We start from the raw sequence: 15,899 nt of genomic DNA on the forward strand, positions 1-15,899 counted from the left end.
ATGATATTAAAGGTCTTTTCCAACCTAAATGATTACATGATTCTAAGGAGGTTTATCATCTTTTACATTATTGTTTTGTGCTGATTTCAAATGAGAAGCCCCTTATCTGAAGTATTTTTATAGACCCATTACATATCCTGATGAAAAAATGTAGGGAGAGCAAGACTGTCTTTACCTTTGAATGAAACACATTTTCAGTGTCTCCTGGGTCTTGCCCTCTAATTTGCAGCCTACTAGGTAAAAAAAGAAATTCCATAACTCATGGGACTCTCCCTTATGACCCATGAAGTCCTTTATTTCTGCAAATACACTTGCAGAAGGTTGGAGGATGTGTCTGGGTGGGTTTATGGTCAGTGGTAGGTTCAATCTGTAGGTTCAATCTTCCCTTTGTTATTTTAGGAATACTTTAATTGTTCATTCCCTTCTTTTAAGACATTATGTAGTCAGACATGCTCAAACTCAACTACTTCATGATGGCTGGCTTCTTTTGGATTTATGCACATCATTTAGTTCTAAAGGTAGGTTACTAGAAATACTGTGTCAATAAAATACATGAGAGAGTAGACACTGGACGTGTTTCTTTCCTTTCCTCTTCTTGAATTCTTAATAAGAAGCAACTGGGCCTTGCAACACTGCATTATTTTTATGTGTTACAGTCAACCCACCACTTTGTATGTTGAGGGCATGATGTTTGTCCAGGGACCATCCTCCAAGTTTGGAAGCATCAATTTCATAACCCTGAAGCACAGCTGTCCTCTTCTCCCACAGGATCAAGTCAGGACAGGATTCATACTCGTAACCTACAGAAACTACGAACAAGAAGGAAGCAAAAGACCCTCTAGATTAATAACCCAGAAATGCACAGTCAGCACACATAGTTTCAGCTGAGCAGGGCTAAGAGCATTTCTACAGACAACTGCCAATTTTATTTAAAATGTCATCACCACAATGCAAAGTCTTAATATTTTTCTCTTTAAAGGCCATTCTGCATTCAAAAAGGTCAAGGCAGTTGTAGGTGTTGGGTACACGTGCTAAATATTCAAAAGGCACTACTTTAAAGACTTTTTAAAACAATGGGTATTTGAGATGGCAAACTCCTAAATGGGAGCATTTTACTTGTATCAACTATCTTTAATCTAAGACTTAATGTCAGGAACTTGCTAAAAATCATGGCCATTCTTGGAAAGTAAAGACATATCCAAATGAGGCACAGGGCAGTGAGTCCCTCAGAGACAGCAATCTTAGACTAGGTTGTCTTGTGGTCATTGTTAATCTCAAAAGGCTACATAGCAGAACATGGTTTGCTTGTCATGGTGTCTAATCAGAACCTTTCAGGGGTAACTCTGCTGAACACATTGGAGTTGCTCAAGAGTAAAATGATGTTGGTAGAAGGAAAATCATGGTTTTGACAGAATAATGACTCCTTTATGATTTTCTCAGAAGAAGCAGGCCCAGTTTCATTGGTGTGCTTTTCTTCTGCCCTACCTGATCTTTTCAGCACTAACAGCTGAAGTGGAGCAGAACTGCAAGTTCTACACAAATGAAAAGCAATTACATAGCTTTTATTCTTCTTTCTTTTATTTTCTTTTTTCTTTTTTTTTTTCTTTTTTTTTTTTTTTTTTTACTAGATAGAAATAAAGGTCTTCTCTTAAAAGTTTGCTTGCCTTCTTGCAAACTGCTGAGCACTGAGCAAATTCAGGACCCTCCATCAAATATAGCCTTTTGCAGAAACACAGAAAGATTTAGTTTAGAAAATGAAGGCTTGATATTTTCCACTCTTCTAGAGGAGGGAATAATTGAAAATCTGAATGCTGATGCCCTCAGACCTGCTTGAGTACTCTGGGGCTGCAGAGATGTGTGTACAGAGGAGGGCAATGAAGCTGGTGAAGGGCCTAGAGAATCAATCTGATGAAGAACCCTTGAAGGAGCTGGGAATGTTTAGTTTGAGGAAGAGGAGGCTGAGGGGAGACCTCATCAGTCTCTACAACTACCTGAAAGGTCATTGTGGAGAGGTTGGTGCTGGTCTCTTCTCACAGGTAATTAGCAACAGAACAAGAGGGAAGGACTTCAAGCTGCACCAGGGGAGGTTTAGACTGGACATGAGGAAGGATTTTTCCACAGAAAGAGTGGTCAGACACTGGAATAGGCTGCCTAGGGAGGTGGTGGAGTCACCATCCCTGGATGTGTTGGAGGGTGGTTTGGATGTGGTGTTGGTGGATGTGGTTTAGGGGAGAAGTTTGTAGAGTAGGGATGATGGTTGGACTCAGTGATCCCAAGGGGCTTTTCCAACCTGAATAGTTCTATGATTCTATGATTCTATACATCATGGAGCACTCCAGCACCCACTGCAGATCTAGCATCTTAAAGACCATGTAAAAGACTTTCAGAATATGCTACCGGGACGTGCTTCTCCTTGTGAACTCCACACCAGGAGGCTCAGCAGTTGAACCATTCAGCCTGCTCGACATGAGTGAGAGGAAGACACCTATTCTTCCTCTTAGAAAACAAGGCACCCTACAGCTCCTCTAAAGGGGAGCATAAGCTTCAGTTGGGCTACAAGGCCTCACTGATCTGCCCTTCTGTCAAGAAGAGTTCTATTTGCTAATTTAGGATCTTGCTGATATCCTTGTCTTGGCAGCCTGAAAGGTCTAGTCTGGACTCTGTCATGACTGAATGTGCTCTGGTTTTTGATCAGATGGGAAGAAACCACTGCAGAGCAGCATCACCTCTGCTCACTATACACTCAAAGTAACCCCTTCTCTCCATCATCATTGCACAAGGCTCACTGAGTGGTGTCTGGGTGGCAGCAGGAAGAGAAATGAAGTGTGTCTCTGTGTACATACTATACCCACAGCACAGCTTTCAGCCTCAGCAAGTACTTCAGTTTCTGCTCCTGTAGAGTGGGTGGCATGGGTCACAATGCTTGGTGCTGGGGATTTGGCACCTTGAGTATGAAGAACCTTCCTATTCTCTGCCTTGCAGCTTCTGACAGTGTTTTGCAGATGTAAATGAATGCACAAGGTACAAGGGAGAAGACTGTCATGTCCCAGTTTGGGATGATGTTTTTGAGTGGGGAATAAAGCAAAATGAAAAGTACAGCAATCCTGAAGGTCAGGCACAAGGAAGAGTGGAGATGAGGGCTCAGTTCTAGGGATTTCTTCCAAAGCAGTGCTGACAGCTTTTGGTTAGAGGTGACAAGTAGCCAAATGCCTCTAGTCCCAGTTCATCCCTTCTATGTGAATAAGATGGTAGCAGCTCATGATGTATGTGCTGGGCCATGAGGCAGAGAACAGATAAGTACTCATCTGTTGGGGAAATGTTTGCTGTCTCAACAGCTGGGGCCAGTCTTCCCCAGGGAACCTGCAGTGGACCAGGAGGGACCATTTTACATGTTAGCAGTTGAACCACACTGATCTGGGAAAAGGTCTGTGCATTGCCACTTAAGCTGCTTCTAAAAAGAGAGACAAGCCCTGGGGTTACTTACCGAAGGCTTCTGAGAGCCCATACACCTTCTGGCTGTAAACATCTGTCTTATCCCAGATGAAATAATAGGACAGGTCTGGAGCAGCTGCAAACCACTTTCTGAAGAGGCGTCCCTCAACGGCCACCATGAGATGGACTTTCATGAGGTTGAAGGGGATGGTGGGGTGGGTCATGCTGATCCTCAGGACTGATTTGTAGCCAGCTGTGCGACTACTCAGGTAACTCACTTTAATTTTACTACCAGAAACATTAATCTCCTCCTGTAGAGCCTGTGGAAAAGGAACCCAGGAGGTATTAAATCAGCAGTGAGCAGACAGGAAAAGGCAGTAAAGCTGTAATTTATCAAACACACCTTTATAAAAGCACTAGTAGACATGTCTAAAAAAACACACCTAGTAGGCATCAAGTACAAAATCATATATGTAATTTAAAAGCTTCATTGTGGAAGCCAAGGAATGTCCTCTTTCTTCATCTTTGTTACACAGCAGAACAGAAGATCAGAGTATCACATTTAAGTCAGTGTTTACAATGGGACTCACTGTTAAAAGGAGTCCCAGGGCCCATGGTGAAAAGAGCTTGGAGTCTGAGATTATTCCAAACCATTAATTTAGCTTCTTTTTCTGGTTTTTATCTTGGCAGGTTCCTATGGCTGATAATTTTTGTCTCCTGGCTTATTTTTCCCAGTAAAATATCAAGCCCTACTTGGCCCATATCATTATATATGTTCCCTGGCACTGATCATAACCTACCATTCTCTCTAGGTCTTTAGTGAATCCTATTTCCACTATCCCTCCTCTGACTTACCCACCTCTCCTTCTTTGAAACTGCTCCCCTCCTGCCTCACTTCTGACTCTCTTTGCCTGATCTCCCTCTAGCCTTTACTTTCCTGTGTCCTGGTCCTTATTTTCTGGTCCCACATTTGTTCCTACTTACCCTGTGCCTTGGTTAAAATTCCCTTCCCTCTCACCTGCTAAATGAAGCTCTTGGTCTAACCTACCACTATCAAGCCCTTTCCCTTCCCTTGCATTCTCCCTTCTCCTCCTTGGCCAAATTCCTCTTTATTCTAAGTGAAATGCTTCATCTTCTCTTCCAGCCATGCAGTGTGGGTATTTCTGGCTGACTGGGACAGTGACCTCACAGGTCTCCATTCCAATACAGAATTGCACAGAAGACTGGAGAAACAGCAGGAAAAGTTTTGTCTGTCCCTGTTCTGCTTTGAGGATAAAGAAGTCTCAGTAATTATGTGACTTTTAAATTTTATTTATTTATTTATTTATTATTTTAGTTGGAGAAATGCAAGGAAATTTTCTGGAAGGTGATACAGTCATAGGATCATGAACCACCTACAATAAGCAGGGACATCTCACACTAGAATAGGTTGCTCAGAGCCTCATCAAGCTTGACCTTGAATGTCTCCAGGGATGGGACCCCCACCACCTCTCTAAGCAACCTGTTCCAGTGATCCACCACCCTCATATTAAAGATCTTTTTCCTAATGTCCAACCTAAATCTACCTTTTTCTAGCTTAAAACCATTACCCCTTGTCCTATCCTTACATGCCCTTGTGAAAAGCTCTTCCCCAGCCTTCTTATAGGCCCCTTTCAGGTCTTTTCTTCAGGGTGAACAACACCAACTCCCTCAGTCTGTCTTTACAAGAGGGGTGCTACAGCCCTCTGATCATTTTTGTAGCCCTCCTCTGGGCACACTGCAACCAGTCCACATCCTTCTTGTGCTGGGGGCTCCAGAGCTGGACACTGTACATCCCTGACACCACACTGATTCTCCCATTCAAAATGCTGATTAAAAAAAAGGGCATTTCTTTCTTAATTTTTGGGCAGCAGGAATAGTTGTCACTTTCCAGAAAATGTCACTTTTAGGTTAGCACCCAATATGGACATTTTTAGCACAAACCAGCAACCTTCAGCAACGTTTGAAAGATGAAGGTTGATTTTTAGCTGTGAGCTGGAGAACTTGGTCTGATAATGGGATGTGTGAAAAGATCACAACTGGCACCGTTCTCTCCTGTGCCACTTCTGCACTACTTTGGTGTGCTGCCCCCTAAAGGAGCTGTGAAAATACTGCCCCAGCAATAATCAGCTTTTGTAATACTAAGGGCATGGAGCCCTGAAGGCAGGGGGGTCAAGAGATCCACCCATCAGGAAGGGATCACAGTCTGGTGTCTTCCAGGCTACGTGGCTCCTATACTCAACTCCTCCTATGTGGGAGCAGCAAACTTCCCTGGTGTGACAAGCTGCTCATCTCTTACAGATTTTCTGGTTAGCGTTATAAATAATGATAAATCTTGTAATCTGCCCCCTGAAAAGACCTCTTCTAAGCTATTATCCAAAGCTCAACACTTCTTCAAGTGATAACTTGCAGCCTCTGAGCATTGCAGCACTTGAGAAATGGACACATCCAGAAGTTAAACCGCTGTTCCACTGTGCTCATAAATATTTACTTCCTCTAATGCAGCCTTTTCAATTTACATATCTCAGTGCTTAGGAGGCTGAAAAATGACAGAACTGGGAAAACCCAGGAATTTTAAAGTATATTTTATGAGTTCAGCAGCAAGCTGGGCTGTGACCAGGCTCAGCCAGAGACCAGCTGAGCCAAGCTGCAGTAAAGGAGGTCTCTTGTATCACATCTGTCCTCATATGTAACCCCTCTAGGAAAAAGCCAGGCAGAAATAATTGTCACAGATGTAATATTTGCAACGTGTGGTTCAAATCCCTGTCAGAAATAGTTATGTCTCTCTGTCATCTGTCTCTGCTGTCTACCATTCCAGAGGAAAGGTCAGCACAGGGGTACCAAGGGGCTGTGCTTAAAGATGTCTGCTTGAAAAGTGGGTTCAAATGGTAATTCAGATTATCCAAAATGCATTTGTAGTTTCTAAGTAGTGCTGCACTAGCATCAATGCAGGATGTTGATGAGGAGAGTATAATCTAGTAGGACACTGGTGGGAGAAGAGGGGAAAATAAGCTTTAAAATACTCTGAATGCACCAAAAGTCTAAACAGCTGAATTGTGCCCTTATTTGATAATTGTTTGGATCAGATACATTCATATGCTGTGTCTGGGGTCCTTGTGAAAGCCTAGGGTTCTTACAGTTTATCACAGCCTAACCAATATAATCTGCTCTTTAAAAGTGGTCCAGCCAGCAGGCTGGTCAGGCAGAAGACCTGATTCTTCAGGCTTACTAGGGTTTTTCATAATTTAGCAATTTCACTGCCATGTTCCCTTTGATCCTGGCTGTCAATCTATGCTTCTGCTGGTAGCAACTCTGCCATCATTTGCATGAGACAAGGTAGAAAATCTTGTCTCTGTTCTGAGTCACACGTTTCTATTGCAGCTACTCTACACTTTGCCAGCAGACAAAGCAAGGAACAATCTATCTTTTATTTGTTTGTAATTATGATGTTCAGAAGGAATTTTGAGAAAGAAAGGCATTTAGGGCCTGATTCAGGGACTTTAATACAGTGCTTTTGAGATGTTCTGTTGTATCCAAAACCTCTGCAAGGGGATGACAGATCTGACACAGACCATCTTGAAATCTCTGCCTTTCTGAAGCTACAGCTGGAGGTGTGAAGAGACATTTCATCTTAAATGGCATCAAACCTGTCTTTAGGTACATAAATCACACTTAAAACGTATTATTTAGTCTTCTGAATGGATCCAGGTAGATGACACTGCATTTATGTGTTAAAGCTCATGAGGTTCCTATCGGCCCACTTGTCCCAGCCCTGTAATCCACTTGTCACCTCCTCCCAGCTACCTGCTGACACCTTTTATATTTAACATTTCTGTACTGAAAACTCTGTATTATAAAATGCAGCTGCAGAAACTGACAGCTAGGCTATTTTTTCTTGTACGTATATCCAGTATAGGACTGAAAAGTCGTCCTTTTATGAACTAAAACACAGAACTCTGCCATAAAATCAGATTATTTTGGATGCTCCAGCACCACAAACTCTGTTAACCTTCAGCTGTCAATATTTGAGGTGGAACATTATTTTGCAGGTTTTAGCTCAATCATTTGGCACATGGGAAATGTACTGCTGATCATCTATGGGACTCATCTAAACTTAGGAACCTAAAAGTTAAGAGTCTCCTCTGAGCTACATTTCTAGGTCTCTCCATGACAAATGAGCAGAGATAGGTTCTTCAGAAGGTTGGTGTCACCACATAAACTTAAGAGTGGGATTCAATTCCAGCTGAAGGCATCTAAATCTAAATGTCAGCATACAAGCGTGTGCGTTTGAAGCAGGCATGTAAGCATCAATTACAGTCAGTGGGGACCTGACCAATACCATCAGTGGGAACCAGATACCTTCAAGATGGTCAGCTTAATTGATCTGTAGGCTCTGCTGACAATATCGATTAGCTTTCTGTCAGCTGTAATGGGACCTCAGACATCTCCACACATCCAGATGACTGCACATGAACACATCATGTAGGTGTCGTAATCTCAAAATTAATCCCATTTAAGTCTTAATTAGTTTCTATATCTAGAAGTGCCTAGTGAGATTTGGGGTGTCCAAGCTATCTGTGATGTTCACAGGGGTTGGCAGATATAACCCAGGACACCAATAGGGGGATCATTTTGGATTGGCAGTTGGAGGCCAAGCAGGGTATCAGCAGGACATATCAAACCACACTAAACGTCTATGATGAGAGTTGTGAAACATCAGCCCAGGCTGCTCAGAAAGCTGGTAGGTGCCCCATCCCTGGAAACATTCAAGGCCCAGTTGGACGGGGCTCTGAGCAATCTAATCTAGTTGAAGATGGCCCTGCTTACTGCAGGGGGGTTGGACCAGATGAGCTTTAAAGGCTCCTTCCAATTCAAACCATTCTATGATTCTACAACCCATAGTCAAGAAACTGTATCAAAACATTGCTTATGATCTACACTCCTGTCTGCTTTCACAGTCAACAGACAGACCAGACATGCAGCCTTATTGAAAAGGAGTTTTAGAATGTTTCAGTTTAACAGATATAATTAACACCATCTAATGAGTACCCTACCAAATAATGAGTGAGATTCTGATTATAGTTTCACTGCGTCAGATATTTGCTTCTTTCCCTTACGGTGGTTCTTGGTTTAGGAAAAAAGTGATGTGAAAACTGGACTGAGAATTTGCAATTTGATGGACTTTACAAGATATGAGACTTAATTAGTAATTGTGTTGGGACAAACCTGGTGACTGTACCTGGAAATTAGTGTGAGAAAGGATTACAAAATGTGGTCCAGAGGGAAAGGTAAAGAGACCATTAGGTTTATTTGTTGCTGGTTACAGTACCTGGTGTATTAAAATCAGAAGATGTAAATTGACTTCTTTTTTCATTAATACTACTGCAATCCCAATGGAGTCAAGCAGGAATCACACAATTTGTCTCTACACTTGTTATGACTTCTACCTTGGCACACAATTATTTGTCACTAAAAGCAATACCCAGGACATACCAAATGGTGACATCTAAAACCCAGGGAATAAGATGCCCAGAAAAGCAAAACTTGAATGCTGCTACATCCATGTATTTCAACTCAGTGACTATTTTTAAGGAAAATATATAGTTTGAAACTTAACTTCGCATTTAGCAAAACACTTTGAATCCACTGCAGGTTGCTAATCTAGTTTATCTGACTCGCTCTTCCTTTGAAAAGGAAAATGGGGATGAGAAATTAAAAATAAGCCTCTTGCTTTGCTTATCTATCCCAAATGCTATGAAATGCAATAAAACCCAGGTGCTCTGCAGGCTAGCCACTTGCCAGCTGTCTGCTGGCTGACTGCACATCTCAGCAGCTTTGTAGAGCAAGGGCTATGCCTTCAAACCTGAGCAAGTTATCAGCTGATACTCCACCAGTGAGGTCCACAATGCCCAGGGGGTGAAGTTTGCTCCTGAACAGAAGGAAGGCATGAGAGAGCAATTGGTCCATCAGCCTGGTGCTGGGCTTATTGAATGCCAAAGGGCTGCCCAAAGGCTTGTTTTGGGTGACACGAGGGTCCTAGCCCATCTTCTGCAGCAGAGAGGTGAAGTCAAAGCAGAGACAATGTAGGTTTTTGCTGTTGGCCACAAGCACATTGCCTCCATCTCTCAGGGATAAGGGAAAAGAAACCTGGGGAAGTGAGTGTTTGTGGGCTAGTGTTGCTGGCAAACCTCTAAAACATAGTGCCACAAACAGGAATGCTGCTGTTTAGCAAAGCAGGGGAATAGAGAACGACACAAAATAGTTGGGCTCGTGTTGCTCAAAGCAGGCAAAAGAAGCACAGAAAGGACATGAACTATTTTCTCCCTAGGTCAGAAAGTTCATACCTGGATTTCAGGAATAATAGGACCTTTCTCCGAGCAGGAACTTGCAAAAGCCGTCAGAGGAGATGGGGAGACCACAGGGTTGGGCCGGGCAAAGTTACTGAGGTCACAGCTTGGGATCTCATTCTCTTCATGCCTCATGACTATGGTTTCCATCACGAAGAAACGATCCCATGGCAGCCACAGCGTGTGCTCCTGGGTGATGAAGGGAGCCCGCTCAAAGTGCAGGATAATGGAGATGCCACCAATGGTTACGAGGTCAAAGCTGTTGTAAGAGATGGAATACAAAGTCAGTGCAAGCACGACCCTTTGTGTTTGTAACAATTCCCTAGCAAGGGCCCCAGAAAAATAATCACAAAAAATATCACCCACATTTTACCAGCACAACACCTACAGCCCAAAATGCCTTTAGTTGGGTAAAAGCAATTGGCAGAGGCAGGAGTAGAGACTCAGCTTCCTTGCATGCTGTCCCAATGTATATTAAAAACATACACATCCCTTTTTTGAAACAAATGTTTATCATTGCTATTGCTTTCCTAGTGTTATTTGACCATACATACTAATTAATTTATTTTATTCTTCTAATTTTTGTTATTTAAAAGTATTTATCATCCAAACACAGTCCCAGATTGGATCAATTCACATGATGCAATAAACTATTTGGAAAGAGTTTTCTCTGACACATCACCATATAAACTAACTTGGCATCACTGCTAACCTGACTAATACCCAACACAACCCAGGGAACATGTGGAGCCCAGTCATAGACTTAGCCCAGTGCACTGGGCACAGGGAAGGAACAAACACCATGCAGACAGTGTCTGTGCTGCAGAACTCCACACATAGTCTTTTTTGACTCTTAATCATTTAGAGCAGGGCTGATAATGTATTGCTTGTGGTCTGCCTCTTTGTTCTATGCTACCTCCAGCCAAGTGGCTTTTCTGCCTCTGTCAATGTTGGGCAATAATCTGTCAGGCTAACAGAGCCCTCCAGAGCTGTGTGAAAGGTTGTTACCTTCATAAGGAGGATATTCCTCCTCTTAATGTAAAGATGTTAGGATGGGGTTGGGGTTTTTTTCTTAGATTTGTATTTAAATTTCTCATCTTGTCAGAGACAGAGATTTTATGAAATACCACAAGATGTACCTACTACATATGGACTCAAAAAGCAGGTATTAAGGTGAGAAAGGGAGGGATTTCAGCACAATTTGAAGACCTCTTGGTTTAGCTTCTTTGTTGTTGTTGGGAGTTTTTTATTGTTTGTTTTTGTGCTTGTTTGGTTTGTTTGTTTGTTTGTTTTTTCCTCAGAATCTCTTTTGTTTCAATGCCAAACGTGTATTTCAGGCAAAGAAAGTTTTCTCAGCCCTGCTTCTTGCTTTTGATTCTTGGTGCTAGCAGATGACAGTCTCTCACAGATTTTAAGCCTGTGAAGAGGCTCGTTGGCTTCAGTGGAGATGCTCACATGCTTAAGAGCCATGTACTTAAGTTCTTGTCTGTGCATGAGAACCAGGATCTGAGACCATTCTGGCAGCCCAAAGACAGACTTGATGCACCTTGTAATTACAATGTAAGAAAGAAGCTGAAAAAAGTGTTTAAAATTATTTTTTTAATTAATTATGAGGCTTTCAGGTTGGCTGCAAAAATCCCAGAGAAGCAACAATAGGTACAAACTACTACAAAGAAATATCTTTGGCAAACAATCAATCAGGAGAACCTTATGGCTGATAGACTGAGGCAACATTTAGTAAATAATAATGAAAGGAAAGTTATTCAGGAAATAATTTTAGATTGAGTCCATGGGAGGGAGTAGAAAGCATTTAAAACACTAAAGACATATTTATTCTACCACTCAAGCAGGGGCATCAGCTTCCCAGACCTATGGAGCTTGGCTTGCAGCAGCCTGACAAGTAACTTGCTGGTCCTTGCCAGCAAAGCTGTGCAGCATTTGTACTTTGATGAGAACATTTTTAACAGTCAATTAGCATTTGGCAAACCCTTCAGCTAGGAGGGAGAAACTTGCTCTGCATGAATCCAGACTCTGAAAGGGGCAACAAGAGGAAAGAAATAAACATTACAAATGACGCTCGACAAGTTTTTAGGCAAGTGGGAAAGAGTTTTGATTTGGAAACACCTGAGTTTCCCTCCTTTGTGTGTGGGTCTTGGTGCCATTGAGCCTGGGTCAGGGATTGTAACCTGCTGAGGAAAACATCCTTGCCTTTCCTGCATCCTCCAGACAGGATGAAGAAAGGAAAGCACCACCTCCATGTCCTATGAGGAGAGGCTGAGGGAACTGGGATTGTTTAGTTGAAAGAAGAGGAGGCAGAGGGGAGACCTCATTGCTCTCTACAACTGCCTGAAAAGGGGTTGTAGGGAGGTGGGAGTTGGGCTCTTCTCTCAAGTGACTAATGACAGGTCAGAAGAAATTGCCTGAAGCTGCACAAGGGGAGGTTTAGGTTTTAGTCCCTTCCAACCAAGACGATTCTATTCGATTCTATTCTATTCTATTCTATTCTATTCTATTCTATTCTATTCTATTCTATTCTATTCTATTCTATTCTATTCTAGCTTCAGCCACTGTGAAAGCTGAGCCAGGCAGTGGTTTTTTAGCAGGCACTATTGCTCTTGAGCTGTTTTTCCCAGAGTCATAGGGTGAAGCTTTGAAGTTACCTTGATGAACTGAACAAAAGCTAAAACCAAAACCTTACAGAAAAACCCAAACTGAAAACACTCCCAGCTTCCCTTAGTGAAATTAAATTTAACAAGAGCAAAACCACCTTGGGACTGAAGGAAGGAGATAATTTTATTTCTGGTTTTGCTGCTGATCTCTGATGTCTCTTTTATCACTTTAAAAAAATCACACTTGTTGTACAGTCATATTGCTCTGCTTTTCTTAAAAGACTCTGGAGAGACAGGCTGAAGGATGAAATTCTCTATTTATCCACAAAGAAGGCTCCAAAAAGACAGAAACGTGTAACCCTTTCTCATCTCTTTGCTCTGAAAATCCATGTATTTGGTCTTTCTGAGAGAGCCATGCCAAAGATGCTGAACGTGGTGTCAGGTGTATGAAGCTGAAACCATCTGGAGACTTCTCTGTCTGTTAACACCACACCCACAACCATGGGTTACTAAGGCCTTGCAACTTCTATGAACTGGCAATTCAATAAAATTTAAAGCTTTGTTCAAAAATGCTGTTTATAATCCAGGACCAATACTTCCATCTATCTATGCACTTTGTTTTACAGAGGAATCATGCAGACAATACAGGGGTTTGAGAGCTGTCATTTTGTCTTCAAGAGCCTTGTTGTCTGAAAAAAAGTCTGTCCCAATAATCAGGCTACAAAGACATTCAAACCTTGAAATTATTAAAGAGTTTTGGTCACACTAAGTAACGTGACTTAAATAGGACCAGAATTTCACTACTGGAAGCTGGATTTGAGGGCTGCAATATTCACCTGGAACACAGTGAACCCACTTACAGGGGTGAAAAGCTCAGTTCACTGTAATTTTAAAACTGAACTTCTTATGGTATTCATTCTGAAGTGTGGTCATGCAAAAAAAAATAATAATAATAATCCTGAAGCAAGAAAATCAGCTTAGGAACCAATCTAGACAAACTGATTCAATTTTGTCTTTAAGGTCCCTTAGTTTAAAAACAGTTATTGACCTACTATCAGTAAACTGATTTGCTAAATGAATTTAAGGCAAGTCAGTGCATGTTTTCAATAATAGATATTCCTGTGGTGAATATGCCAAATAATAAAGCCAGTGCTTTTTATGCAGTTGTAACCCCTGGAACCAGGTAACTGGTAACCAGGTGTGCTCCTGTTTTGCCTCCAAACCAGAGTGACACCAAAGATGATGACACCCAGTTGGAAGGGAGTGTTGATCTGCCTGAGGGTAGGGAAGCTCTACAGAGAGACTTGGACAGACTGGATTGACGGGCTGAGGTCACCCCTATGATGATCAACAAAGCCAAGTGCCAGGTCCTGCACTTGGGCCACAACAACCCCAGACAACAACCCCAGACAACTCTACAGGCTTGGGGATGAGTGACTAGAAATCTACTCAGCAGAAATGGACCTGGGGGTGTTGATCAGCAGAGGCTGAATATGAGGCAGTGTGTTCCCAGGTGGCCAAGAAGGCCGATGGCATCCTGGCCTGTATTAGACATAGTGTGGCAAGCAGGACTAGGGAGGTGATTGTCCCTCTGTAGTCAGCATTGATGAGGCCCCATCTTGAATACTGTGTCCAGTTTTGGGCACCTCAATACAAGAAGGACATCAAGGTCTTGGAGTGTGTCCAAAAAAGGGCAACAAAGCTGGTGAAGGGCCTTGAGAACAAGTCTTATGAGGAGCAGCTGAGGGAACTGGGGCTGTTTAGTCTGAAGGAGGCTGAGGGAGACCTCATTGCCCTCTACAACTACCTGAAAGGATGTTGTAAAGACGCAGGTACTGGTCTCTTCTCACAAGTAACTGGTGATAGAAGAAGAGGAAATGGCCTCAAGCTGCTCCAGGGGAAGTTTAGACTAGACATTAGGAAGAACTTTTTCACTGAAAGGGTTGTCGGGAATTGGAACAGGCTGCCCAGGAGGTGGTGGAGTCACCATCCCTGGATGTATTTAAAAGTCATCTACATGAGGTGCTTGGGGACATGGCTTAGTGCTGGACTTGGTAGAGTAGGGTTAATGGTTGGACTCAATGATCTTGAAGGTCTTTTCCAACCCAAGTGATTCTGTGATCCAGATGACCCCATATGTCTGCTCACTACTATGGACTGGGAATCCACACAGTCTGCTATTGTAGAACTACTACTGAGAAACTACTTCTGGCTCAAGAGCATCAATTTCTTAAAACAGAGTGAATCCACCACATGAAAACTGTGGAAAAGCTGATGTGAAGAGAGTCATGGTCTACTCAGAAAATTACTGAAAACCATCAACACACAGAATAAAAATTTTAATCACAATAATTCTTTATGTGTTTCTGAAAGTGCTTTGCACGTGGTAGTTAAGAAATGCTACACCCGTCAGTAAGGAAAGCAAGTAAATGTTATCTCTTTTTCACAGGCTGGATGGCTGGCCTAGGAAGGTTAAGAGATGCATCTAATGCTACCTGCTAAATCAGCAGTGAGACCAGGATTAGAAATAAGGAATGTCTGACATAATTTTCGGCCCTGACAGTTTTAGTCTGAATGCTCTTAAGTACTTCCAGGTAATTTTTAGAAGACCTCACCAGTGAGGTAGTTGCTGGATTTCAGTCTTCTTTAAGATAAGGGTTTTCATGTCTCCATTTATTACCTATTTGCCCTGTTCATTTAAGCAAATATCTGCATGTATTTCTTGGCCAATTTTGGAAGGTATTTTTATGATTCAAGAGACTCAGCACTGCAACTGGAGAATTTGTTAAATGTCAGTTGTGCACCAGACCAGCACAGGGTTTCTGCAGCAGCAGATTGATTTGAGGGGAAGAAAGTGATATCAGAAGAGCTGACACCATGTGTCTGGGGTTAGACTGACCACCAGGAGCTGCTGACAGAAATCCCAGCTGCAGGATGAATCCCACTTGGTCACAGATTCCCTGCTCTGAGACAGCTGATCTCTGTCATTTTTATCATTAGGAGCTGAGGGTCTGTCAGGGGCTGAATCAGCAGCACTGAGCTCCTTGAAACTAATTTAACTTCTGGAGGCTGGCAGAGGGCCCCAAGGAACAAGCAGCCCACTGAAGATTGGTGGAGCATACTGATGCTCCAGCTGCATTGCTTTCTGCCCTGGGTCCCCTGCTCAGTTGGAGGTTGGGAAGGACATGGTGTGAAAGGAAAATTCCCTGGCTTGAAATACCAGCAAAAGGAGATTTATAGCACAGGAGAAGTTGCCTTTCACCACCCAGGAATTTGAAAGAAATAGTTAATCAAATATTACAAAGGTCTGGAGCAGGGATAGCAGCTCTCACTTCTGTGCTCTATCCCTGTTTAGCTTACTGGGATGTTTGCTGCCTAGAGGTGCAGTTTAAGATAAAGCCCCTCTGTGCTAGGTACAGCACAGTCGCCTACAAAAGGATGGTCCCTTCCTCAAAGTACTTGTAATCTAAATGAAAGATTACACATGGTAGTT

The 15,899-nt window shown here is 42.5% G+C and overlaps 1 protein-coding gene across 1 annotated transcript in view; it reads right to left on the minus strand.

The window, feature by feature from the left end:
- Positions 1-15,899, minus strand: part of LOC127395132 (teneurin-4) — a gene marked incomplete at its 5' end in the record, with an annotated part of 214,884 nt that overhangs the window by 74,895 nt on the left and 124,090 nt on the right. Inside the window, 3 exons of the mRNA XM_051641606.1 lie at positions 666-809; positions 3,485-3,752; positions 9,795-10,056. Coding sequence (XP_051497566.1) covers positions 666-809; positions 3,485-3,752; positions 9,795-10,056 — 674 coding nt within the window. The remainder of the gene's footprint in view (positions 1-665; positions 810-3,484; positions 3,753-9,794; positions 10,057-15,899) is intronic.

This window comes from Apus apus, chromosome 1 (assembly GCF_020740795.1).
Source record: "Apus apus isolate bApuApu2 chromosome 1, bApuApu2.pri.cur, whole genome shotgun sequence".
NCBI classification, from domain to species: domain Eukaryota; kingdom Metazoa; phylum Chordata; class Aves; order Apodiformes; family Apodidae; genus Apus; species Apus apus.